We start from the raw sequence: 26,516 nt of genomic DNA on the forward strand, positions 1-26,516 counted from the left end.
CTCGTCTCTCTCTTTATCTCTTTACCCCTTCCATTTTGTTCTCTTGTTATTTTAAAGAAATTTATCGACCGAAGGTAACTCGCTGCGAGCGCGGATAAAAAGAGTTTCGTAGGTAAAGCAGGATTCGGTTGGTAAAACAGAGCTCGGTCGATAAAGTCGGAATTCGATCGATAAAACGACGCACGCAGGCACTCAGGTGTTTCTAATTACTATTTGCTACGCTCAAAGCTTCCGCATTTGTACGAGAAGAAGTATTCTCTTGGAATCAATTATGAGCAACGCAAACGAAGGGACTAATCCAAATTTATGAAGTTCGAAACGAGGAGGGTAAAACAGCGATGATACTTTATTATCTTCTTTACGTCGATAAAGTGCTATTTCTTATTAACGATAAAGAAGAAAGCTTCCAAATTCGACTGACGTAGAGGGCGCTTTTAACCGTCTTCTCTTTCATTCCACAGCCGAATTTTCAAAGGACAAGTTTTCTACGCAAGACAAATCTTCTGAAAAGGAAAGGTCGTAGAAAGAAGAATTCATCCACAAGGACAAATCTTCTGGAGAAATAGGCGAGGGTAGCGTTAGATCGGTGTCGGGATCGACTGTAACTTTACCGATAAGATGAAGATGCTGATTGAAAACTGCCTGCAAAGGGAAAGCACGTAAGCCGTCCATTTTTTAACGGTTTTATCTTTTTTCGAATTATAACGTACCGTAACATTAACGTTATCTTGAAACGTTCTATGACACTGTATGATATCAGCGATCGAAGGAAAACTAAGACACGTGTTCACCTGTTGATTTTGAATAGTCTTTTTTCGTAACATGTAAAATCTATCGGTTGTTCTACGAATATACTCGATCTCGTCCAGAGCATCGAACGTTGGTGCTAGCAACGAATCACGAATTCTAGCGTATTCGTCCTTTTCCTTGATTTCTTCGCTGTTCTTAGCAGCGGCATTAAGTTTATTTTGACGTTCCTGAATAAAAAGACCCCAGGAATGATATCTTTGCGACATTAGAAACATAAGTTGACCGTCCATTCCTAATGGTGTAACACCTAGCTGAGCTAAATACTTGATGATCTCGATCCAAGTCTGTCCAATTTTTAATTGAAAGTAAAGATTCGCAGTGGACATTGTAATCTGATAGGAAAAAGAGAAAGAAAAAAGGTAGTTACGATCCTACGACGAAAATAATAGTTTTTCGTGAATTTACGCTATCTTCGATGGATAAATCATTGATTAGAATCTTGTAATGATCTTTAGCCATCTGATATTGTTCTCCATATCTCTCGATAATTTGACGAAGAGCATAAATCTTGGATCTAGACGAGCCAATCAAGTCGATCATCGCAGGACTAACTTCGTGGCTAAGTTTGTTATGATAAGTTCCTAACCATTGTTTGAGACCCATCTGAGGTAATTCGGTGTCTGTGTACAAATAAAAAAGATCGTACGTGAAGAATTGCTCGTCAACGATCGATCTTCGAGATTCACCTGCGATCGAGCCATCCAATCGTTTCTTCACACCGATTTCTCTTTCCTCTTCTCTCCAAATCATCGCCAGCAAGGAAATAAATCCTTTGTTCTTATCCACACCACGCCAAGTACATAGATAATGACCACAAAAGATATTTTCACAAATATCTGTTAATAGACCGAGAAATAAACATCTGACAGGAGAAGATGCGATATCGATCACGTCGATTATAGCGTAGATCATACTCTCGTTGACAAACTCCTTCAAATATATTGCACATGGTACTATAGATCCCCAAATATAGGAACCAATCGCTAGCAAGAGACTGTCGTAATTATTTTTCTCTTTTTTTATTTCTGAAAAAGTCGATTCAACTGATTTAATCGATTTTTGCTAAACCTACCGCTGATCCATATCATCGTCTTTTCGATGATGAAGATATTTGTTTAACAATTGTTGAGTAATTCTTATATTGTAGTATCCGTACAACAATTGAAGGTCTGCTTTTCCTCTAATTATTTCGTCTGCACTGATGAATAGTATCGTAAGAATTCTCTGATGTTCGATGGTTAATTTATCGTTATGTAGAATACAATCGATAATGTCTAGAAATGGCGTTAGAATATTCCTCAGAGTTGTTATTACTCTATCGGGAATGGTCCATCGAAAAATTTGGCTCACCGAAAAATAGGAGAATTATTTCTCGTTCGCGAAAATTGTTTAACAAGATAGGGTTTTTAGAAAGAACGATGGAACATACTGCCTTGATAGAAATCATTGTAAATTTCAAATCAAATTCGTCCGAGCAACAACATTGCAAAATGGACATCAATCTACAATGTCAATGGCTTTCAAAGTTAGTTCGTAGAAACTCGAAATTAAGAAGCAAGGTTAAAGTTACTTTTCGGTTCCATCGTATTTAATAAATTCCCGGGGTAGTTTCGGTGCAAGTACGATCAAAGTAAATATTGCATGCTCGAAAAGATGCCAGAATTGAGGTGGACTCCAAACAGACTGCGAGTTCAAATCAATGAAGCCAAGTATTGGTGATAAGATGTTCAGTTCGATCATGATCTGGAGAAATGATTTATTCAAAATGATTCCCTGTAAATTTTTACGATTATAATGAAAAAAGTTATCTACGTGGATAGAGGCTTTGAACTTAGCAAGATCAGACACGATTAATAAAAGTGTTTTCAAGAAAACGAGATTCTCTTTGCTAGGAAGGAATTTGATTTTCTTTGACCAGATATGAATTGTACCAGAGAGACAGTCATTTAAAAGAGATAGGACGTCGTTGCATATACCACTGCTAACAATGATATAAGGTGGAAAAAGTTGAAGTATGAGAAGGACGAGCAATGCCATTTCGTTTCGAAGTTTCGCATTGAATGTACAATTCTGACCTTTGTATATTTGTTTCTTGAATGCGTAACGAATACCCCTGAAGTTGAAAAAGAAATTTTACTTGCAATATTTTCGTGTCGGTGTATCAAAAAAGAATAAAGAAAGAAGTGGAATACCACATAGCACAAAGCATCGGAGTACCAAAGTCCTTGAAAGAAACTGGTACTTTTTTGGAAGGTAAAATAGATCTCATAAGGGTCCATAAGATATTCATTATCAAAGACATGGTATCATCCGAGTACTCGTCTCCTTTTACGAGCTCGTTCGGTGGTGGTTTACAAAACACTTGAGTCGCGTAAACGAGGTCCATTCTAATTAGCAGGGTGTCAAGAATACCAGCTTCCAACATTTTGTGACCTATGTTTGCGAATGGTCGGTTGGTTTGTTAACGTTTTATGATCGTTGTTTCTTTTAAAGACCTAGACTAACTTTTCTACTTGTTTTTTTATGCTACAGATTTTAGCTTAAGAATGATTTCAACTGATGTACTCTATTTTATGTACAGGAACGCAACGAAGATGAAACGCCAAAGATTTACTTACAGCAGACATAGGAAATAGACGAAAGTAGGAAGATCAATTCCAACATCATAGGGTATTCTTCCGTGGAGGAAGTATTTAATATCCCGATCACCGTAAAGCACAGATTCGATTTTTCCATAGCAGCACGACAAATCTCGGACTTCACGGCGGAAGGATCAGCTGGCACAGTCCTGATTAATAAAGAACGCAGGGCTTCGTGCACTTTAAGGAGCTCTTGCTTGCTACGTAAGATTAGCAGATAGCCAAAGAATGTGAAATATTGTTCCATTATGTCCGAGCAAGTAATGTTCTGAGAGAATTTTTCCAATAGGGGTGGCCGCTTAGAAAACTCCAACATCTGATCGAGATGCAAACGATAATCTTCTACGTGCTTTGCGTTCGTTTTTAAAAATTCTATTATTTTTATCACCATTGGTAAGTGTTTTACCATCTAATCGCAATGAGAATGGATAAACGAATAAGGAGAAAACAATGTGGATCATCGCGCGCGTGGTGTGGGTATTTATGTGTGTGTGTGTGTGTGTGTGTGTGTGTGTGTGTGTGTGTGTGTGTGTGTATCAATAACTTTTAAGTAAATCGAATTTCAGGTTGAAGGATACGTAAGCCCGATCGCAAAGTTGTTCCTGATAATCATACAACAGTCTAGAGATTCGTGATACGTCATCTTTAGTGACTGGATTGGATATAAGTTCGTGCAGTTTATGTACGACATAATCCACGTCTATTTCTCGACATTTTTCTTTGGCAAATCTCGTACTATTAGGACAAGAACATTTGATCATTTTCTCGAAAGAAACTTGCTGTTTCTCATCTTGATATTTCTTTCTCTCCATCGACACGATTGTTTCGTCGATTGTTAAGGTAAATATGGAAGTTAAAAATACTGATATTAATGATAGGAATGATGAAAAGTATGTTTGTTGAATGGACAACACCTAAATGTCAAGTCGAAGCTTTCATTTCTAACAGCATTCAAACAAAAGAAAACCAAGTGCACTCTAGCCGCCATTGAAATCGGCAGGAGAGAGAAATAACAGGTGGCGCAACGAACGAAAAAGAACAAACTCTTGTTGCTCTTGAAACGAAGAGCGTAGTATAGTTGCTATATACAAAATCGTGCTCTCCTCGTCCTCTGCAGAACGCATTTGCATTCAGAACGAAGCGCGTACTCCTCGCATGAGACGGCGAGGAATTTCAAACGCGTCCCGTTCGATCTTCTTTCCTTTCCTCTCTCTTCTTTACGAATGTGTCATGATTTATTGTTATTAATCTCAAAGTAGTGGTGCCCTCTCGATTGACACGATTAATGGCGCGAGATGTTCTAAAGAGATTCTAATTGATCTTAATACAGATATTATTCCTTGCTAAAGAAGTTAAAAAACTTTGTACTTTTGTGAATTAAACGTTTCAATATATTTTATATCATCTGATCGTATGTTAATCAGAACAGTGATAATAATTTAGGTAAAGAAGAGTTAAATATTTAGATTGAAACTATTACTCTACGAGTATTATTTGTTTAAAAGATAATTATAATTTTAATGCCATTGGAAACATAATTTTCTTTTGCAAAAAAAAATACTAATTGTTAGTTTTCTTCTATCCTGTTAGTATTGACTCAGTTCTTTATTTTCCAGGATCGTTATGCTACCGCTAGACGGCTCCACCTTCGCTCGCTCCCTGGATAGTAATGGCTCTCTTGATTGTATGTGATAGTAGAGGCGGTACGCCTTCGGCAACGTTGAGAGCACCTGAGCGACGCGCGTGTTCCTCGTGCGAGAGAGCCGAGACGTTAGTACGATCGCGACGCTGTCGTTGGCACAGCCGGCTAAAGTGAGTGTTCATCTCCCATTCACTGTTTTTTTTTGCTTTTTTTTTTTCGAAGGACAATGTGTATCCTCGCAAGCAAGAGTTCATCATTGTTCTTAAACATTTCACGTTAACGCTAGGAGAACACAAAGAGCAGCAAAATATCCATTTGTTCGTTTTCTGTTTTAAAAGGTGATCGAAGAAGTATACAAAAAAATCATTGGTGTACCGAAAAGATCTTTCTTTTTCTGTCTTCGAGGAGAGTTTTGGTTTACGAACCGGTTCTGAGTGAACTCCTCGTACACGTGAAAAGGGGTAGAACGTAGCTTCTCTCTGTCTCTCTTTCTCTCTCTCTCTTTTTCTCTAGATATACTAAGTATTCAAATTGATCGATCTTGCATGAGTCCTTGGAGTGAAAGTGTGTCTGGATTTTGAAATCGACACCGTGGACAAGGTACTCGAAATATGAGGGATTTAGCAACGGTGACCTTGACGGGCCGGTGAGTGACCTTTTTCAACGACCTCTTACTACTCCTTCATTCGTTTTCTTCAATACCATCAGCGTCCTTTCTTCCTCGTCCTTGCACGGTGTCTGTACACCAAAGAAGAGAAAGACTAGCTCACTCGATCTTTACGCTCGCACGCGGCTAAGTTATGCTTGTGCTTCCTTCCTTTCAGGATTACCCTGACTTTTCTTCTTCTTCGAGTTCATTCTGCGTTCCCACGGGAAGCAGGAGGCGTCTTGCGTGAAGAGGAAAAAAGAGAGGGTTCTTAATGATAATATCGTTTTATTACAGCAAGTCCTTTTGATTAGGTTTCTTTCAAACAATTTTGAATGATTCATTTTTTAGCTCTATGACTTAGGCTTATGATAGTGATTTAAGTCGATTGAGAATATTATAATTATCGTATAATTTTTATTCATTCTTTTGTCGTACATTATATAGACATCCCTCTCTCATGTTATTCTAATTCGAGGTCTCTCTCGTCGGAGTAACGACTTCTCGAGTGGTCTCACCACCGACGCTAGCCTCAATTCTACTCTCTCAACATTTTTATCTCTTCAACGAAGGCTAGAAATTAATTAGGAGCGAGTTAAAAATATTACAGATAATTCAACGATGTTAATACTAATTTCTTTGTCGTCTCTTTATATCGAACAGAAAAATAATTTACAACAAAAGACAGAGGATTTGTTAGAGTAGTTGGATCGATCGTAGACTCTTCAAAGTTCTTTTCATCAGCGTCGTCCATTCACTCTTTCAAAGATACCAAGTATGCTTGAGCACGGACGTAGAAATTGCGTCGGTCGATACTCGCAGGAGCAACCACCCGCCATTCGTTTATATAAAGGTGGGGGTGAAATCGAGGGCGAAGAAAGTAAGAGAGAAGCCGAGGAAGACCGAGAAATACCGATGAGAAGGGCACCAGACCCTTTTCTCTTTCTTTCTTTTTTCCTTCGCTTCCCCTTTCTTGTCCACTCTAATTATTATTCCTGTTGAACATTGCTAAGGATCAAAGGTTTCAGACGTCCACTTAAGCCGAAGATGAATCTTTTCTAAAGTTTTTACTTCCTATACAAAATCTCTGCTTTCTCTGAAATAATTATTAGGTTGCGTATACGAGATAGTCATTTAAAAATGTTCTAATCAGCTGGTATCATGTTAAAATATTTCATTTGTTTTTTCTTTTTTTTAGACGCTCGTTTTATTTTAACAACTTCACTGTTAATATCACTGTTAATATATATATATATATATATATATATATATATATATATATAGAGAGAGAGAGAGAGAGAGAGAGACGAGGAAGACAACTAGGGGTTGACTCGCCACGCGTTCGTTTGCAGCACCGGCGAATCAATATTTGGAGGGTAGACGTCCCGACGTGCAGCGTCGAAGCTACGAACCGTGAGTCACTCACCCCTGGCAGAGAAAGGGAGAAGAATGACTTCTCTTTTTTCCGTACCCTTCTACCGTCTCTATTCTACTCGAGCTAGATGCGTTCATGAGCGTCACGCGCATACGTTCGAGACTCCAAAGTACATACTCTTTCGTGGTGAAGCGTAAAGCGCTTCAATCTCGACTCAATTGTTCTCTCCTCTCTCTTTCTCTTTTTCTTTCATTCTATTCATTTTTTCTCCCTCGTTAAGAGACTTTCATCGATCGGCTAGGGACTTGTTATTCTTTCTCCAGAGAAAAATTTATTTAAATTAATTTCTATTCGCATTTTTTTTTTTTCTTTTCTTTTTTTTTTACCGAAGCATATTCGTTGTAACAAACTAATAGTTAGATACGTAAGATGATTTAGAATGAAACCGATGAAATATTTCAAATCTTATCTTCTATTTATATAAATATAAAAACTTTCAAGATTTATTGTTGGGATTTAAAAGGAAACTACTACGCGACCACGTACGATTTATAAGCGTACCATTTATGAGTTATTACGAGATACACGATAAGTACGAACGATCGACACACTGAACATGGAGGCTTAGAGGATGAAGTAATCGAATAAAATGAAATAAAAAGATATTATGCCGCTCCGACAATATCTCGACAAATGAAAATAACATTTAAAAAGTTGATTCAACTTCTCTTTGATTCTTTTCTTCTCTTACTCAAATATGTTCGATTCGATTCATAATGCACGATTACTCAATGATAATATTTATTCATTCGCACTGATTAACGATTGAATGATTAATTGTACCCATGTAAAATCGTTAATTATTTATATTTAATCATATTCTATTTTTTAACATCGAGCCAGACAATTTTTTTCATGTAGCTTCAGAGAATAAAATTTAATTAAGATATCAAGAATTTTCGGATTCCCTGGTTAGACTCGTAACGATGAAACGTTAATTTACGAGCTTTAAAGGCGTCCCTCGTATGCGTACAAGCATGAAATGTATGCATCTAAGTAAACCCGTTTGAGAAAGAGAAAGAGAAAGAAAGAGAGAAGATGGAGTCTCTCTCGGTGGGAACAGGTTCCATAAAATTGAACGTTCTTCCGTGAAACCTTTATCCGCGGCAGGCATCTCGTCCATGGTACAGTTGCGACTGATACGGTGTAGAGAACGCACACGAGTTCCTTTCAAGTTTCCTTTACAACAAGGAGCATCATTGAACCCTTGGCAAACGTCTTGAATCCTCGTTGGATCACTTGCTAGAACGATCAATCCAGATCTTCTTCATTTATTGGATCTATTTCATCCAAACGATTCCCTCGCGTTAACATCTTTTCATCATTATTTCCGTTAAAATAATTTTATATCATTCGTTTCGTTAGGGAATTGAGAAAAATTTAAGGGATATAAATTAGGCTCTTAATTAGAATCAATAATGTTAATGAATGTTAGTAAAAATGTTCGTTTATATATCAGGTCTTTGTAGTTCAATTTATTTTTTATGGCGAACGAAAGATATTTATGTATAAAACTATTTATAGGAAAGATGAAAAAGATACATTAACATTCAGGAAGCCATTCGATTGCGAAGGAAATCGGAGAAGAAACGAAAGGAGAGGACAAAAAGAGACGGATAAAAAGAGATTCGTTAATATCGTCGTTTTAATTCGATTACGGAAGCCTTATTACTCGGATTTCGATGAAATCCAAAGAGAATTTATTTCTTCATAGATCGAGAGTCTAACATTCTATGTGCTTGTTAGTTTCTCTCTTTCTCTCTCTCTCTCTCTCTCTCTCTCTCTCTCTCTAGTTATTCAAGTCATATTCAACATATTACATTCTTCTCATTTAATATCTCTTTCTTTTATGCACCAAGTATAGGATTGAGGATTTAGAGTTTCAAAGTTCAACTTGAAATACCAACGTCATTGATAAATTGCGAATGTTTTTTACTTGAAGTTAAAACGAGCGTGTTATTAACATGACCACTTATGCTCGATCCTAATCTCGTCTAAGAACTTCATTAGAAATAGAAAAAAGAAAGAACAGAAGGAAAGCGTTGATTCGCTAGGGTAACACGAATTTAATGGTCTGATGCGTTTATTTACACGTTTTCTTCACCGTTGGACACAAGGAGCAATTAACGATAGATAAGAGATTATTCTAAAACCCATCTTCTTTACTTTATCTTCAATTCCGTCATTTTCATTTTCATCTTGAATAGAAAATCTAACGTCTTGGCTCTAAAAATTTTCTCTTTCTTTCTTTTTTTTTTTTATCTCCACTATAGAAAGTAAGTCCTAGGTATAATGCACAGGTTTTCATTCTTTTCATCTCTTCCTGTAACTCACCGTTAAGGAAGCTACAGTCTGCACTATCGCGTTCCACCTAACGGTTTATATTGTGGTCGGACAACGAGCCTTTTCTTCGAACTTGGAAATTTGCCTAGAAAATATATTCCTTCTTTTTTCATTATTATTTTCTTTTAGCAGGAGATACTATCCGTGTGAAAAGATTTATCAAATTAGCAAAGTTTTTCAATTAGTATGACTGATAGCAATCCTTCGCTCACCTTAATTAAGATGATCAGAGTAGAAATATAATAGTATAGAGATATTACATTTTACTTTAGATTGGATATAAAAAATTGAAAGTTGAACAAAGATTAAAACGTTCGAATATTGTAAAAGCATCGGAGAAGTTTCTTCGTATTCGCGTAATCATGTAAATTTTCTTCCTCTTGCTAAGGTGCACACCTATCTCTTTCGACTTTGATTGTCGCGGCCTTGACGAAGAAGAGGAGAACCACGTACACCGGTTATTGTAATAGCTACGCGCCGTCCCTCGCGTGTTCCAAGCAGATGAACGAACAAAAAGGACGAGGGTGAACATAAAAGAAAAGGAAGAGGAGAAGGCCGACGTCCCGACATTACCCGAAACTTCCCTTCCGGCGAGTCTACGATGGCGTGCACATTATTTTTCTAGTTTCTTTTTCTTTCTTTTTTCTTTCTTTCTTTCTTTTTTTTTTTTTTTTTTGCTTACCAAGAAGTTTTTACGTTTCTCCCTAATTTAGATCGATTCTTTGTTATCCTATAATCGTCCTAATCCAGCTGGAAACGTTTTAGGAAATAATAGAAACATTGAAGATATTTCTAACAAAAATTATAATCGTTTCTAATAGAAATTGCAATAATATTTCTTTAGATTATGCGAATACGTATACATACATATGTACGTAGCTGCATTATTGCGTGACAAGCAAAATCTGCGTAGTCTTAAAGAATACCGCTGGAGAAAGTAGGAATTATGTTAAAGTCTATTATCAAATCGTTGATCTATGACAAATGAATTTCTATCTAGGAGTGCCATTTTCTTTTAAAACTCTTCGATAAGAGAATGAACTGTTTTGGTCTATAAATCATGATGAATTTTCTATTTTATAATTTCTTTAGAAAGAAATTATTATAGGATCCATTCTAGAATATTGGAAATAGATCTTGAGGTCGATTGTTTTGTAATCAAATTTTGTATCAGCAAAATTGTATCATAGAATTAGGTAGATTTAATTGAAAGATGTGATAATGCTTATGACAACGGTCGATTGCCAAGCGATAACGGGTCAGTTAGTTCCAGTAGAGGTAGCCACGCGTTCTAAGAATGAAGTTCACAAAGGTACGTGTCAGGTAATTAGCTTTTACGGTCGTTTGAACTAATTCAAAATCGATTGGATATAGTCGTTCGAGTTCGAGGAAACCATAGTCAATCGAGATAAAGAGAGAAAGGGTGACACCTTCGTCTTCGAGTAAAAAAGGGTCAAATTCTCGAAAGGACCTTTTAAGACTTGGACCGAGGGTCGAATTGTAAGCTCGATCATCTTCCAAGTCGTTTCGAATGACAAGTATCGTGATTCGAGACTCATTTCTAAGGTTTTATTTGTATAATGTATAAGTTAAATAATGTATTTTTTTCTTTTTTTTTTTTTTTTTGAATGAAATTTTTTCTTGATCGTGCAACAAATTTTGTTTACATATTATTGACTTCGATTGGTAACATTGGAATTTTCAATAATAATCCAGAGTTTTATGCTGTACTTTTTTCCTAATTACTTGTTCTTTCTCTCTTTCTCTCGGTGATAACTTTTCAAACTTGGATAATTTATTCTTTTCAGGCCCTTTTCGAGCGAGGTTATAATCTCAGAAAAAAACACGAGGCAAAAGTTAGGCTCGTTGGCTGTCCAGACAACAGCGACTTCGAAAGGTTCCTTCGAGATAATTGGTAGGACCGGATTCCACGTCGTCTTAAACCTTCCTCGGCTTAATTAATAGTTTCACGGCCAGTAGCGTCAAGATATAGCATTCTTCGAACTTTTCGTTCGATCACGAGAACAGACACACGTTCGCATCTGCGATGAAACGTCCAAAAATCACGATAAATCGTTGTAAACGTTTATTACTTATTCTTATGAGTAATAGCATTCTCCTTTTTATTGATATTTTTATATATTTAACTATTGCAATTATACGTGTATGCGTATTAGGTACATGTATATGTACACTCGAAAATATGATCACTATAAATTAGGATCAATTATCGCCTTGTACGACTCGTCGCCTAAGAGAACGCGAGAGAATCGACACGGATGCTGTGGTCGTTCGAAGAGAAACGAGATGAGACGGCCCTTTACGATTCTCTGTCTCTCTCTCTCTCTCTCTCTCTCTCTCTGACTCGTCCCTTCGTTTTCGTTTTTCTCTCATCTCTCGTTTTCTTCGATCGAGCCAGAGAGCTCGGTCATGTTAGTCTATCGTCTACCTGTTCTCAAGCTGAGAACGTAAGGATTGGTTGGTGCCGGTACATCGGCCATTGGGATTGGCGAGAACCGGATCGGTTATACCCTCCGGGCGAGGTGCACCCAGAACAGACGCCGGGAGAGCTATCGCGAGGTTCTCTCGGCACGGTCAACTAGCCGAGTGCGATCTTCTTAGGGGACGAACGAACCGGACAATAAGATAAAGAAAAAACCGACTCGAGTGGCTGCTCCTCGCGTCCTGAATTCTCTTTGCTCGCTCTGTTGATTCTTTGATAGAAACTCTGATGAGGTAGATTCTTCGAGATCATTACGGTTTCATCGTTTTATTTTCTCTTTATTTGTCTTCTAATAGAATAGAATAATCTTGATAAGAAAAGTTAGGAAATTTCGTTTAGATTAGATCGGTTATTAGTCGAAGAGTAAGGCTCGTCCATTTGAAGAGAAAATTGTTGGGTTCGTTCGATCGATTTTATAATTTAATATAAAGCTAAATTATCTTCGCATAAGGTTTATAAAATAAGAGTGGCGTTTCTCGTGGCCCTCTTAGGTACTTTGAAAGGTGCAAAGAACTGTAAAACGGAAACACGTATTCCCACGTTTTTCCTCGGTAGAACCACGTTCTGGGGCGAGTTAAATACACTTGTAGCAAGGAAAAAATTACGAGCACTGCGAGAAATTTCTTTCGATAGTTCAGATAAATTAATTTCACGTGACTCTTCGTTGAAGATAAAAGTACGTGGCTTTGGAATTAGGTGAACGGCTTTTCTGGATCTCTCTTATTACATGGAGACTCGTAACGCGATACCGTAATATCCTGAAATGGGAGAACACTAGAAAAGAACAAAGACGCACAGACGGTCGATGACTCCAATGACATTTTTATTTTGCCCTCTTCGAATTTATTCTCTTGATAATTTTCAAGAAAAAAAAAGAAAAAAAGGGAACTCGCATTTGCCTATCTCGATCTCGTGCGAATCTCAAGATGCGTCGATTGTTCTGCAAAAGCTGTTGCTCGTAGTTCCCTATTAGGAGTATTAATTAGCAAATTGCAAGCATGTAGGGACGGTTGAAACTATTGAAACGATGGAGGGATACGATATCCATGCGCGTAAACTTATGTATTCCCACAGTATATACATTTGTGAACTTTTTAATTGATCAATTTTAAACATTTTTATCTGTAAAAATTCCATTCATGAAGTTTGATATAAGATGCAAGACCTGTTAAAGAAACTCAAGAAAAATAAATGTCGATTGGTATTACAGAGAGCGCAAGATGGTAGTCCGTTGAACCCGGAAGAAGCAAGAAAAACGTAGGCGAGAATGGGACGACAGACACCTGGATGAAGATACAAGGTGAAGGCTAGCTTGGTAGAGGTATTAAGAGGGTGTAATGGCAAGCTGGAAATGGATAATATTGCCTATGTGTCTGGCGGCACTATGGACACTGGCGGAAGGTTACCTCGCTGTACTGTCCTCGAGCACGCCGGTTGGTACCATTGTTTTCGAGGCGGGAGTACCACAGCTAGGTGGTCGCCGAAAGTACGAGGTTTCGAACGAACGAACGGCGTGGTTCGCGCGAAAACTTCTCAAGGTTCATCCCCATACCGGTCGTGTGACATTGGCTAAGCCACTAAGTTGCGAAGGTCTTCAATATCCTCGAATTTTCACCTTCTACGTGGACTCCACGAGTTCGAGATTAGGCAGGCCAACCATCGATTATTATAGTTTGCCATTAAGGATATTGATAACCGGTTGTGGCGAGGAAAATCGGGATCTTGCTGCTACCAGAGGATGGATGGCAGAGACCTTGGCTTCTTATGCCATGCCAACTACGGAAAGGTAACGTTAGCTTCCTCGTTCGTTGACCGAATTCGATCTTTCATTAGCGAAGTCAATGACGACAAGAAATTGTCTTCTGCGTGATTACCTGCAGGTTCATCGAGGTCTGCTTGAGAACGTCGCAACTCGTTGCAGCTCTTAGAGACTTCCTACCGCAGACTGCACTGAAGGAATGCGAGACCAGGTGGGGTGGCGTTGCCGATCCTCGTTTTTTGATCGAGGGAGCAGCCGGGGATTTGGTCTCGGCGTCGGAACAATGCCTGGTGGATCCCCTATGGAAGATCTCCGTGTCTATGAATCTGAGGTGTGACGCGGAGTCTCGTTTGGCGGATGCGGAACATCGTTTGAAAATCGTATTTCATCATCGACAGCTCGACGACACCGATCTTGGTAGGAGAGTTAGGAGAGAGTTAAAAAATCAATCGCCATATTTCGAGCAACCTCTCTACGTCGCGGCGATCGAAGAGGAAAAAGAACCAGGTGTTTACGTGACGTCTGTTCGCGCCAGGGATCCCGAGGGTGGAACAGTGCGATATTCCATGAGTTCTATCTTGGACGCTCGCTCTCAGACGTTATTGGTTCTGGACCCGGTTACTGGTAGAGTAAGCACGCGTGCTAGATTGGATAGAGAAAGCGTCGATGTACATTACTTCCGAGTATTGGCTGTGGACGACTCATTTCCACCAAGAACAGGAACTACCACTCTTCAAGTAAACGTATTGGACGCAAACGATCATGCCCCTTGCTTCGAGTGGCCGGAATACGATGCATCGGTTAGGGAAGGCGTACCGGTAGGTTCGACGGTCGTCACAGTAAAAGCAACCGACCAGGACACCGGCAGAAACGCCGACGTTGAATACTCGATCGTCTCGACGAGCGGTGGCGGTACGACCGTTCATGCCGAGGATAGCTCTACCTTCAGAATCGATCCACGTTCTGGCGTAGTTACTACGAGGATGCCACTTGACAGAGAGAAGACCGAGATCTACACTGTGATACTTTGCGTTTCCGACCTGGCAACCCCACCGTCGACGCGTAAAACCGCGAACGCCACGTTGATCGTACGTGTTCTCGACGACAACGATAATTATCCTCAGTTCACCGAGCGTACATTTTCCGTAGCGATACCAGAGGATCTTGATTATACTTCGAATCCGATCGTGGCTAGAATAAGAGCAACCGATGCAGATGCAGGCAATAATGCTGCTGTGAGGTACGCGATAATCGGTGGTAACACGCAGAATACTTTCTCCATTGACAACATGAGTGGTGACGTTGCTCTCGTGAAGCCTTTAGACTACGAATCGATGAGGAGTTACAAGATCGTCATACGAGCTCAGGACGGTGGAACGCCACCGAGATCGAACACCACACAACTCTTGGTCCACGTAAAAGACGTCAATGACAATGCACCAAGATTTTACACCAGTCATTTTCAAGATGCCGTTGCCGAGAACGTACCGATTGGTTACTCGGTACTTAAAGTCCAGGCTTACGATGCCGATGAAGGTGTAAATGCACAGATTAAGTATACCATAGCTTCTCGCGACTTCTCCGGCGCATCCACAGATAATTTTCCCATCACTGTAAATCCTGATACCGGTTGGATCTATACCACGAAACAACTCGATCGCGAGGAATGCTCCAGGTAATTATTTTGATCTCGTAACAACCGTTAGCCGGTCTTGGATTCGATTAAGTGTTGCTCTTAGACGTGAAAAAATGAGATTAAAGTAAACTTTTTGATTTCCATAGGTATCAATTCACAGTAATCGCCTCGGATTCAGGCGAGGAATCGAAATCGGCGAGCGTCACCGTGATCTTAACAGTCTCCGACGTAAACGACAACGATCCTTACTTCGATCCAAAGAATTACGACGCTGTAGTGTCCGAAGATGATCCGCCAGGTACTCCTGTAACGTCAGTCACTGCTACGGATCCTGACGAGGACGCGAAGATACACTATGAGATTACTGCTGGGAATACGAGAGGTCGATTCTCGATAGCCTCGCAAAATGGACGTGGCTTGATCACGGTGGCTCAACCTTTAGATTACAAACAAGAAAAAAGATTCGTATTGACTGTGACGGCTTCGGACAGTGGTGGAAGAACTGACACCGCTCTGGTCTACGTGAACGTTTCCGACGCAAACAATTTTTCACCGGTTTTTGAGAATGCTCCTTACTCGGTTTCGGTTTTTGAAGATGCGCCAGTTGGTACGACTGTTTTGGTGGTCAGTGCCACTGATTCCGACGTTGGCAAAAATGCTCAGGTTACCTATAGTCTTGGAACGGATGGGGACGAACAAGAAGCAGCAGAGTTTACGATCAATCCGCAGACTGGTGCCATCACTACCACTCGAGCACTCGATCGTGAGAAAGTTCCGGGCTACGTGCTAACTGTAACAGCTAGAGATGGTGGTGTACCACCTCTTTCTGACACCACGGACATTGAGATCTCTGTTACGGACGTTAACGACAACGCACCGATGTTCGAAGCACCTCAATATCAAGGTTCTATACCCGAAGATGTTTTGGTTGGTACCAGCGTGCTCAGAGTCTCCGCTACCGACGAGGATATAGATCTCAATGGCAGGGTAAGATTTTTCTTCCATATACCTATATGTGCGGAATAATTATATTAATTGCTAATTTACCTTAGGTAAGATACGCTTTGGAAGATGACGGAGATGGTGCCTTCGCGATAGACCCAACCACGGGAATAGTGAGAACTTCCAAATCGTTGGATCGAGAATCCGTTGCAAGATACATTCTGAAAGCCGTAGCTGCTGACAGAGGTTCACCTTCGTTATCTTCGGTGGTACCAGTTATCGTAAAGATCGAGGACGTTAATGATTCTCCTCCAGCTTTTGAAAACGATAAGATCGTACTTTACATCGCTGAAAATTCTCCAGTGGGCTCGACTGTGGGCGAGATTTACGCCCACGATCCAGACGAAGGTCCAAACGCCGTTGTTCAGTATTCTGTTATCGGTGGTGAAGATTCCAATAGCTTCGCCTTGAATGTAAGACCGGGTGGCGATCGTGCAGAACTGGTTACTCTCGAAGAACTCGATTATGAGTCACCAAAGAAGAAATTTGAGTTGGTTGTACGTGCAGCCTCGCCGCCGTTGCGATCGGATGCTCTAGTGCAAATTATGGTGACAGATGTCAACGACAACGCGCCAGTACTGAAAGATTTCCAAATAATCTTCAACAACTTCAAGGATTTCTTCCCGACCAGTCCAATAGGCAAGATACCGGCTGTAGATGCCGACGTTACCGATAAGCTGGTCTACAGCATTCTCGCTGGTAACAATGCTAATCTGATAGACCTGAATAAGACGACGGGTGAAATACGTCTCTCGCCACAATTAAATACAAATGTACCACGAGTGGCGACGATGGAGGTATCTGTGACCGATGGTGTCAACGAAGCAAAGGCTACCATGACTCTGTCAGTACGATTGATCACAGACGAGATGCTCTTGAATTCGATAACAGTTAGACTCGACGATATGACGGTCGAAGCTTTCCTCAGCCCACTGTTAGGATATTTCTTGGATGGGCTTGCTGCCATTATACCTTGTCCAAGGGAGAACATTTTTTTATTCAGCATTCAAGAGGATGCAAACGTGCAAGGGAAGATATTGAACGTTAGTTTCTCGGCTCGTAAGGTCGAACCAGGTACGGCCGACGAGTTTTACAGTCCGCAATTTCTTCAAGAACGAGTTTATTTAAATCGTGGAATCCTGGCGAGGCTTGCCACTGTCACGGTATTACCCTTCGATGATAATCTTTGTGTAAGGGAACCTTGTCTCAATTTCGAGGAGTGTTTAACCGTATTGAAGTTCGGGAATGCTTCTGGCTTTGCCAGCAGCGATACAGTACTCTTTCGACCAATTTATCCGGTCACCACTTTCGCGTGCAAATGTGCAAGAGGTTTTACTGGTAGCAGAGAAGCGTACTTATGTGATACAGAAGTGAATTTGTGTTATTCGAATCCCTGTCAGAACGGTGGGACTTGTCATCGAAGAGAAGGTGGATATGCTTGTTCCTGCTCGCCCGATTATACCGGAGAGAATTGTCAAATCTCGTTGGACAAGAACGCTTGCGCACCAGGCATCTGTAAAGGTGGTTCTCAGTGTACCATTAAGAACGCAGGAGGGTTTACTTGCGAGGGATGTCCGGTGAGAGTACTAGAAAATGTCACTCCTTTGTGCGAACTGAAAGCACGTAGCTTTGGACCAGCTACGTTCCTTACATTCGCCTCGTTAAAACAACGCCACAGGCTCCACTTGAGACTGAGGTTTGCCACGGAATCATCCGATGGTCTACTTCTTTACAATGGTCGTTACAACGAAAAACACGATTTTGTGGCCTTAGAGATCATCGAATCTCACGTACAATTTAGCTTTTCGCTCGGGGACGAGGTCACCAGAGCGTCGGCTGAAATACCCGGAGGTGTATCTGACGGACAATGGCACGAGGTTGAAGTATCTTACATTAATAAGACAGTGACGATTTCTTTAGACAATTGTGACGTTGCTTTGGCCTTAGAACATGGCGAAAGGTTAGGTCCAAAATGGGCTTGTGCCGGAAGAAGCGAACAAATACTCGAAGATCGTTGCAGTCTCATCACGGAGACCTGTCACAGATTTTTAGATCTAACAGGACCTTTACAATTGGGTGGCTTACCCGCCATTCCCTCGAACTTTCCCGTCAGAACGAAGGACTTTGTTGGTTGCATCAGCGATCTTTACATCGATCACATATTCGTCGATCTAAACTCGTTCGTCGCAGATAATGGTACCAACGCTGGTTGCCCAGAGAAGAATGCATTTTGCTCTTCGATACCGTGTAAAAACAACGGCGAGTGTCGTGAAGTCTGGGACGGTTTTATTTGCGAGTGTTCTGAAAACTTCGCTGGACCAACGTGCGAAGACGAGGTCGGGAAACCATGGAAATTTCATGGCGATGGTTTGTTGAATTTCAATCCACTTCTCAGACCGATTCAGCTACCGTGGCTGACGGCACTCAGTTTAAGGACAAGAGCGAAACATGCGTTCGTCATGGCAGTACAAATTGGACAGAACAGTTCGGTCCTGTTGGAGATTCGTGATGGAAAGCTCGTAGCTTCGTTGGACGGTACGGACATCATACGAACATGGTATAACATTGCTGATGGCGAGTGGCACAGGCTCGAGGTTCTTTGGCAAAGCGGTCACGTTTCCCTCGACATGGATTATCGCGATAAACCTTTGAGTTCACCGCTACCCGCGAAATTGCAAGGACTTTACGTAGGCAGGATTTTAGTCGGCGGTCCGGATCAATCCATAAACACTGAGTTACCATTCTACGATGGCTGCCTACAGGATCTTCGAATCGGTACGAACCAAAGCGTGTTGCAACGACCGACCGTTCAAGAGAACGTCGAAACTGGCTGCATATCCGAATCCGTATGCAGCATAGACTGTCCAGAAGCATCGATTTGCGTGACGAAATGGCAAGCGAGTGAATGCGTTTGCGCGGCTGGTCGAGTCGGACGCAGCTGCGAGCTCGTTTGTGATTTAAATCCTTGTAACAATACTGGTACTTGCATCGAGGAAAAGGATTTCCATAGAGGATATAGGTACGTCAATTCTCGTTATATTTCCATAGACCAAACGTATATCAATGATATTCCATGAATACTTGATCGATGTCAAATCCCTGTCAAATTTTAGATGCGACTGTAACTCACCGGAATACTCTGGAGATTACTGCGAAATAAAAGCTGACCAACCCTGTCCAGCGACATGGTGGGGATCGCCGGTCTGTGGACCTTGTCATTGTGACGAATCCAAAGGTTACGATCCGGCTTGTAATAAAACGACTGGCGAATGCTATTGCAAAGAGAATCATTATCAACCACCGGGACAAAAGGAATGTATTCCCTGTGGATGTTATGCAATCGGAAGTTTTGGACCGCGTTGCGATACAGAAACTGGCCAGTGTCGTTGTCGTGTCGGTGTTATCGGTCGATCTTGTACAGCTTGTCCAAATCCTTATGCAGAAGTGACTCTGCAAGGTTGCGAGGTGATCTACGACGGTTGTCCTAGGTCCTACGCAGAAGGTTTATGGTGGCCTAGGACTAAATTTGGAATGACAGCTATCGAGGATTGTCCTGACACAGCGGAAGGGAAGACTTCGAGATCTTGCGACGACAAATTAGGTGGATGGCAACCACCCGATCTCTTCAATTGTACATCAGAGGCTTTCGTCGAACAGAGACACCAATTGGCTGCTTTGGAGGCTCAAGATCTTATGTTGAATACGTATGTAGCCGTGAAATTGGCCAAGGATGTACACGATGCTGCCAACGTTACGAAAAACATGTATGGTGCTGATTTACTCGTCGCTGAATCTCTATTAATCGCATTGCTTCGTTACGAGGAGAGTCTCGTTGGCCTTAACTTGACTCACAGTCAGGACAAGGACTACGTAGCTAACCTCGCTGGCATAGCCAGTGCAATTTTACAGACGAAATATGTCGAAGATTGGAGGAGAATCGAATCCCTTAACGGCGACAGTCCTGACAAAATCTTGAACGCGATGGCCAGATACTTGAACACTCTGACTGCGTCTCAGCACGATACATTTACCAGTCCCTTTGAAGTCGTTGATCGTAACATAGTATTGGGATTGGATGTAGTAACTTCGGAAAGTCTCTTCGGCTTCGAAGCAGCGGAATACAAAGAGGATCCTTCGATGTCTACCGCAAGACCATCGGAAGCAGATCGAAAAGTCGTTTTGCCCGATACATCAGCGTTTCTAAGTTCGACTACACACTTCGGACCATCGATAAGTTTTCCAAAGTACAACAATTACATGGCAGATCCAAAGAGATTCGATACGCATTCCAAGATACAAGTACCTCTGAGTATATTGGGTATCAAACCATTGGCACAAGGGGAACTGAACGTGAAAAATAGTTTGAGCAATCGTAAAGCTGTACTGAGTTACGTGCAATACAAAGAATTGGGCTCGCTTTTGCCTCAGCGGTTCGATGATTCGGTGGCTGTTAGATGGGGTGTTGAAGTGTCAGTAGGGTCACCTGTGATGACCGTATCAGTTTTGGTACCGTCCAAAAATGGTTACGAATCGATGACTGGAATTCCATTGCAATCACCGGTTCAAGTAAGATTGTGGCTCAGTGAGAACGACGATTTTAAGACGAGGACCAATCCACAATGTGTTCATTGGAATACAGCGAAAGGGTAAACAAAATTAACGCCATTTAACACCATTTCAACAAAAACTATCCAATTTCTTGTTTCTTTTTATACAGTACCGGAGAATGGAGTCGAATGGGATGTACAACGGAAGTAGAGGACAATAGTTTGTCCTATGGTTCAATCGTCAATTGTTCCTGTCTGCAGTTGTCGACCTTCGCTGTGTTAACGGATGTACTAGACCTCGAATACGTGCCTGAACCATCCTTGTTGGAGGATGTTACCAGTTATAGCGCTTTCATGCTCGCCCTACCACTTCTACTCTCAGCCCTGCTCATTTTAGCTTTGATACGTGGCACAGGAACGAATTCAAACAGCATTCACAAAAATCTTGTTCTCTGTGTGTTCCTCGGTGAAACGTTGTACCTGATAGCTCTCAAAGCAAGAAGCCCATTGGTTACCAACGAATTTCCCTGTAAATTGACTGCAATTGGTTTGCACTATGCTTGGCTGAGTACTTTCGCTTGGACCTTAGTCGATTCTATTCATCTTTATCGAATGCTCACCGAAATGAGGGACGTCAATCATGGACAGATGAGATTCTATTACACGATGGGCTATGGCATGCCTGCAGTTATCGTCGGTTTGACAATAGGCGTCAGAGCGGATCAATATGGAAATTTCTATTTGTAAGTTGAATCCATTTGTACATTTTTTTTCATCGAACGTCATTGAAATATCTCTTATCATGTTGATTTACAGTTGCTGGCTGTCGATCTACGAAACTGTGATCTGGTCTTTGATAGGGCCAGTTTGCGTGGCAATTTTCGTCAACTTTTGTATTCTCGTCATGTCCATAAGAGCAGCGTTTACATTGAAGGAACACATTATGGGCTTTGGTAACTTGAGGACATTACTTTGGTTATCCGTTGCGTCATTGCCCTTGCTTGGTTCGACATGGACTTTGGCAGTCTTGAACGCTTCAGAGACGTCTCCGACTTTATCGTATTTGCTCAGTGTTGCTATCGTCGTTCATGCTGCGTTCAGTCTGATCGGATATTGTTTCATCAATGGTAGAGTGAGAAGAAACTTGTACCTGAGTCTTTTGAGATGCGTTGGAAAAAAGGCACCCTTATTGGAAGGTAGCATGGGTAATGGAAGCAGCAGTCAGAATGTTAATGGTCATTCGGTGAGTTTCTTACGTTAATTAACGTCTTAATCGCGTCAACGTTTTGTTCTACCAGCACGTAATCAACGAGAATCGTTTGATATTTCACAGAGATCAGCATTAGCTTACTCGTCGACGTACAGCGGAGCCGAATCAGTGTGCAGAAGAGTTCATGTAGGAGTATCGACGAGCAGTACGACTTCACGTAGTACAAATAAAACTGGTTCTAGCCCTTACCGCAGCGATACACATTTGAGACACACGTCAACGTCAACCAGCAATTACAATAGCGATCGAGACCCCTACATGTCGTCGAGGAGTCAACGATCTGTTGTTCATCCTCGACAAGGTATGTAAATTGTCTTCTATACGTTGTTACACGATCGTTATACGGTATATAAATCAACGGTGTAGAGTCGAGTGAGTCGAGAAATCCACGGAGAGACTCGGAATCCGACTCCGACGGTTCTCAAGCGGAAGGTGGTGGAAGGAGCCTGGATCTTGCGAGTTCGCATAGTTCTGACGAAGACGACGTGACCTCGAGGTCTCACAGGAACATGGGTGTTTCGGCTCAACAACCGGTAGCTCATAGCTACCTTCCAAACATACACAGTAATCCTGCTGAACACCTCAACATACTTTGTTCGAACGCTGAACTATTTCCAAATATAAAACCAATTTACGCACCGAGATGGAGTTCCCAGCTACCAGAAGCCTATCTCTCATCTAATGGTAAAGAGTTTGTTAAAATTAATTCTACCAGTTCTCCATAACGTGAGATAAAATTATAACGAAATAAAAAGTTAACGATTTGACTCGTTCCTCAGTGATGGACGTTCGAGGAAGTCAATGGTCAGGTGGTACCATGTCGGACAACGAAATGGCCTCCAACAAAACGTCCAGTCCAAATCCATTACCTTATCCTGAAATGAATTCGCCGCAAAAGAGTCAACTTGACGAGAATTATTCTGAGGGGGAAGAGAAGATACATCACGTTGGTGAAAAATATCTGTTCCCTTACACGGCTGAAGAAGATCATACGATCTCACCAACACCGTACATGCTATCAATGTCTTCGCGAATTCTTGCCTCGAGCATGAGCCATCATTCTCAAAACTCAAATCACGAGAACATGAGTGGTTCCGAGAGGTATGGTAGCCTGAAAAGAGGTCAAAGTTTGCATGGATCTCAACACGACAATATGAGCGGCTCCGAAAGATATGGAAGTTTAAAAAGAGGCAAGATAACTCCAACCGTGTTGGAGGATGCACCAGAATTCATTCTACCGATGAGTGGTAGGATATTGTCGAGCTCGTTGACGCATGATCTACAACATAGCAACGAATTGGCGGCTCTGAGACAGCAGCAGCAACAACAGCAATACGAACAGACCATCACTGAGACTGAGTGAGTATAAATTTATTCGATTAGATGATAGAAATGTAACGTTATTCGAGGTGATGTTTTTTCTAAGCTAACAAGGAGAGAATCAGAAGTTGAAACGATCTAAATCTTCCTAGCAAAAGTTTATACGTCGTTAATAATTTTATAATTGAAACATCGTTAAGAATTTTACAGTTCACATCCTTCTGACACTCTCAAAATATTATCCGGCTTGACTAATGATCAATCTTTATTGTCCTTTCATTTTTCCATTGATGTTTTTATTGAAAAAGATGGTGCTGGATCATATTAATCTAATCGTCTATCTTTTCTATAATCCATGCTTGCCCTGGCAAATGAAACGATCAGCGAGGAGGTAAGCATGCATCTCCCACAAGATTCCTAATGACTTTTATTAGAAATTTACGAAAAATTCTAGTAGAGTAATATTATGTTTTTTTTTTTTTGGAAAAAAAAATATCGTATAATCGATTAACAAATTTGTTGTGTTACAGGAAGGATACTAACGCGGAGACGTCTGTATGATCGTCGCGACGTGTCGCATACAAAAAAATATCGTACAAATTAAAAGAGTTAGCGATTAGGATCGAGGTGGCTTCAATCGATAATTTCTATCGCTCGAATAGCTTTGCAAATCGTTGGAAGGAGATTGAGGAAAATTCGAACGATTGAAATCTAAATCGTAAGCCACGATGTATATCGATAAGTTTTAAAAGAAGAGGCCATGACTGTACTTATAAACTTAGCCATATTTTAATTAGCACGTATGTGTGAGTGCCTGTTGATATAAACTATATATATATATATATATATATATATATATATATATATATTTAGTACATACATATATATATATAGTATACGCTTGTTATTTCAATTCGAGTGATTTAGAGCTCCAATCGAGCGAGCACTTGCATCCAGCGTCCGTAAATAAAAAATTATGGAGAGTAACATAAGGAAAAAATACAAAAATAAAAAAGGAGAGAAAAATGAAGGCATAATCGATAAATCGGACGCTCGATGATAAACTGATCTCTAGCTCATCTTATCATTAGTGTACTTAGTATCATCCCCCGTCGTAATTTAATTTCTCCATTGAATATTCGTGCAATGTATACATTTTACTTCATCTTTTTCTCTCTCTCTCTCTCTCTCTCTCTCTCTCTCTTTCTCTCTCTCTCTCTCTCTTTCTTTCTCTCTCAGTCTTTACATTTAGATTCTATTATATACGTTTTAGGTATTTACAGTCCTCTTTTCTACATGCCATGAGAGATAACGTAAGTCGATCGATCGCATCGTTAACTGCGTCGCGTTTTCGTACTTTTGTATATATTTATATGGAAAGAAAAAGAAACAGTATGTGGAAAAGAATATATAATTTATATACCCTCGTCTATGACGAATCCTTTTATCTTTTACGTTATGGCGATTATCTCTTTAGAAAAAAAAAAAGAAAAAAAAGTACATTCGCGATACGCTCGAGTACTCATACTAGTCGATGATCGTTATTGATAAAAATGACTTTTTATTCCTTATTGAAAATATAAATAAATTACAAAATATAGCTAGGTTAATACTCGGAAGAACGTTGTCTTTAACATAAAGTCAATGCACCGTGTTTTCCGTGCTCGATTATTATCGTTCTTGGCATAGTTACTATTAGTTATTTATTTTTGTATTAACTTTTTGCTTTTCTCTTTCATCTTTGCATGGCACAGATTATCGTTGATTAAAAATAATCATATATAAATAATAGCCGATCGATATATGGCACTTGAACACGATGCATTTGCTAAGGTACGTTATACGCAGGTGGGTATAATCCATTTCGAGTTACGCCATAGAAGATTTCATTTAGATTACATTAGACATCTTAACGCTATCTGCATATGTATATTTTGAGTGTTGTGCAAATGATTTGCCAAACAAATCCTCCAATCTTTTTTTCTTTCATACTTTTTTCTCTTGATTTTTCTTTTTCTTTTTTTTTTCTTTTATTTTATTTCATTTTTTCTTCTTTTTTTTATTTTTTTATTTTTTTAGTTTTTTTTTTTGTTCTTCTTATCATTATATCATCACCAATTATAGAATCATTAGAACGATGTTATAATCATACTTAATCTTAACAACGAACTATCCAAGATATCGGATTTGCCGGACTATGGCACTTACACATTATTATTATTATTATTATTATTATTAATATTATTGTTATTATTATTATTATTATAATTATAATTATTATTATTATTATTATTACGACTAATCGCTAAGGACTAGGAGATACGACATTGCTACACAGTACTCTCAGTGTCCGATGCCACGGACAATGTTTGCATTTTTGGTACAGAATAATTCTCCGTATGTCCATGGTAACCACCTGATCGACTCCTTTCCAAAGTCGATGGTGCTGATGGGGTATCTTGATGAGCTTTGGGTGGAATTGGTGGAGGGCTTACCTATGATTTAGATGTAACAAATTCAATGAGAATGTTAAACAGGCCTAAATCACAAATGATCGAGTCTGTTCGAATCCAAATTTATAATTAATTGAACCATTACCTCCTGAGCAGAAAGGGAGTTCGATCCCTGGAATGTGCCACTAGGGAAACTACTCGTAGAAACATTGAGAGAATTAATCATAGACGGTGGTGAGATGTTCATTATGTCGTTACACCTTGTGCGTGGTTCACAATCCTCGTAACTGAGATTATTTAGATTAGTTAAGTGAGATTGGAAATCTAGCAGACTGGCCGTTGAGATGCCACTATCTTGAAGATCATTCGGTTCGTTTTGAGTTTCTGAATCATCGTCTGTACTCCACTCTGTATTACGTTTATATGCCAATCTTTTTGGTGGTGCTGGAGGTACAACGGTATTCGTATTATTATCTCTTTTATCGGGAGCTGAAATACGAATTCGAATGTA

General features: G+C 40.2%; 4 protein-coding genes across 9 annotated transcripts in view; 1 reads left to right on the plus strand and 3 right to left on the minus strand.

Annotated features, from left to right (window-relative positions):
- Nucleotides 1–204: 204 nt before the first annotated feature.
- LOC122635836 (cilia- and flagella-associated protein 69-like) lies at nucleotides 205–2,550 on the minus strand. The gene is made up of 5 exons (XM_043826498.1): nucleotides 2,381–2,550; nucleotides 1,883–2,176; nucleotides 1,216–1,804; nucleotides 711–1,142; nucleotides 205–642 (listed from the first exon to the last, which is right to left on the minus strand). The coding sequence occupies exons 1-5, from the start codon at nucleotides 2,548–2,550 to the stop codon at nucleotides 451–453; spliced, it is 1,677 nt and encodes a 558-aa protein (XP_043682433.1). The 3' UTR covers nucleotides 205–450.
- LOC122635790 lies at nucleotides 2,175–4,261 on the minus strand. The gene is made up of 3 exons (XM_043826437.1): nucleotides 4,028–4,261; nucleotides 3,429–3,858; nucleotides 2,175–3,243 (listed from the first exon to the last, which is right to left on the minus strand). The coding sequence occupies exons 1-3, from the start codon at nucleotides 4,259–4,261 to the stop codon at nucleotides 2,972–2,974; spliced, it is 936 nt and encodes a 311-aa protein (XP_043682372.1). The 3' UTR covers nucleotides 2,175–2,971.
- On the plus strand, nucleotides 4,153–24,959 carry LOC122635783 (protocadherin-like wing polarity protein stan). 5 transcript variants are annotated; one of them, XM_043826423.1, is made up of 14 exons: nucleotides 4,153–4,289; nucleotides 5,066–5,261; nucleotides 5,605–5,737; nucleotides 13,229–13,804; nucleotides 13,899–15,452; nucleotides 15,560–16,400; nucleotides 16,466–19,434; nucleotides 19,529–21,061; nucleotides 21,133–21,705; nucleotides 21,779–22,205; nucleotides 22,296–22,533; nucleotides 22,599–22,916; nucleotides 23,012–23,591; nucleotides 24,083–24,959. In XM_043826423.1, exons 4-14 carry the CDS (start codon nucleotides 13,356–13,358, stop codon nucleotides 24,111–24,113), a joined length of 9,513 nt encoding a protein of 3,170 aa, XP_043682358.1. In that variant the 5' UTR covers nucleotides 4,153–4,289; nucleotides 5,066–5,261; nucleotides 5,605–5,737; nucleotides 13,229–13,355; the 3' UTR covers nucleotides 24,114–24,959. The 5 variants fall into 5 exon arrangements, with proteins under 5 accessions (XP_043682358.1, XP_043682361.1, XP_043682357.1 ...); XM_043826426.1 differs by lacking the exon at nucleotides 5,605–5,737 and adding an exon at nucleotides 23,937–23,943; XM_043826422.1 differs by lacking the exon at nucleotides 5,605–5,737.
- Nucleotides 24,960–25,093: 134 nt separating this feature from the next.
- Nucleotides 25,094–26,516, minus strand: part of LOC122635785 (dedicator of cytokinesis protein 3) — a 35,798-nt gene continuing 34,375 nt past the window's right edge. For both annotated transcript variants that reach the window (XM_043826427.1, XM_043826428.1), the window contains 2 exons: nucleotides 26,151–26,494; nucleotides 25,094–26,047 (listed from right to left, as the gene is read on the minus strand). In XM_043826427.1, the coding sequence (XP_043682362.1) occupies nucleotides 25,883–26,047; nucleotides 26,151–26,494 (509 nt within the window). In that variant the 3' untranslated portion in view covers nucleotides 25,094–25,882. The remainder of the gene's footprint in view (nucleotides 26,048–26,150; nucleotides 26,495–26,516) is intronic.

Source organism: Vespula pensylvanica, chromosome 19 (assembly GCF_014466175.1).
Source record: "Vespula pensylvanica isolate Volc-1 chromosome 19, ASM1446617v1, whole genome shotgun sequence".
In the NCBI taxonomy this organism is placed as follows: domain Eukaryota; kingdom Metazoa; phylum Arthropoda; class Insecta; order Hymenoptera; family Vespidae; genus Vespula; species Vespula pensylvanica.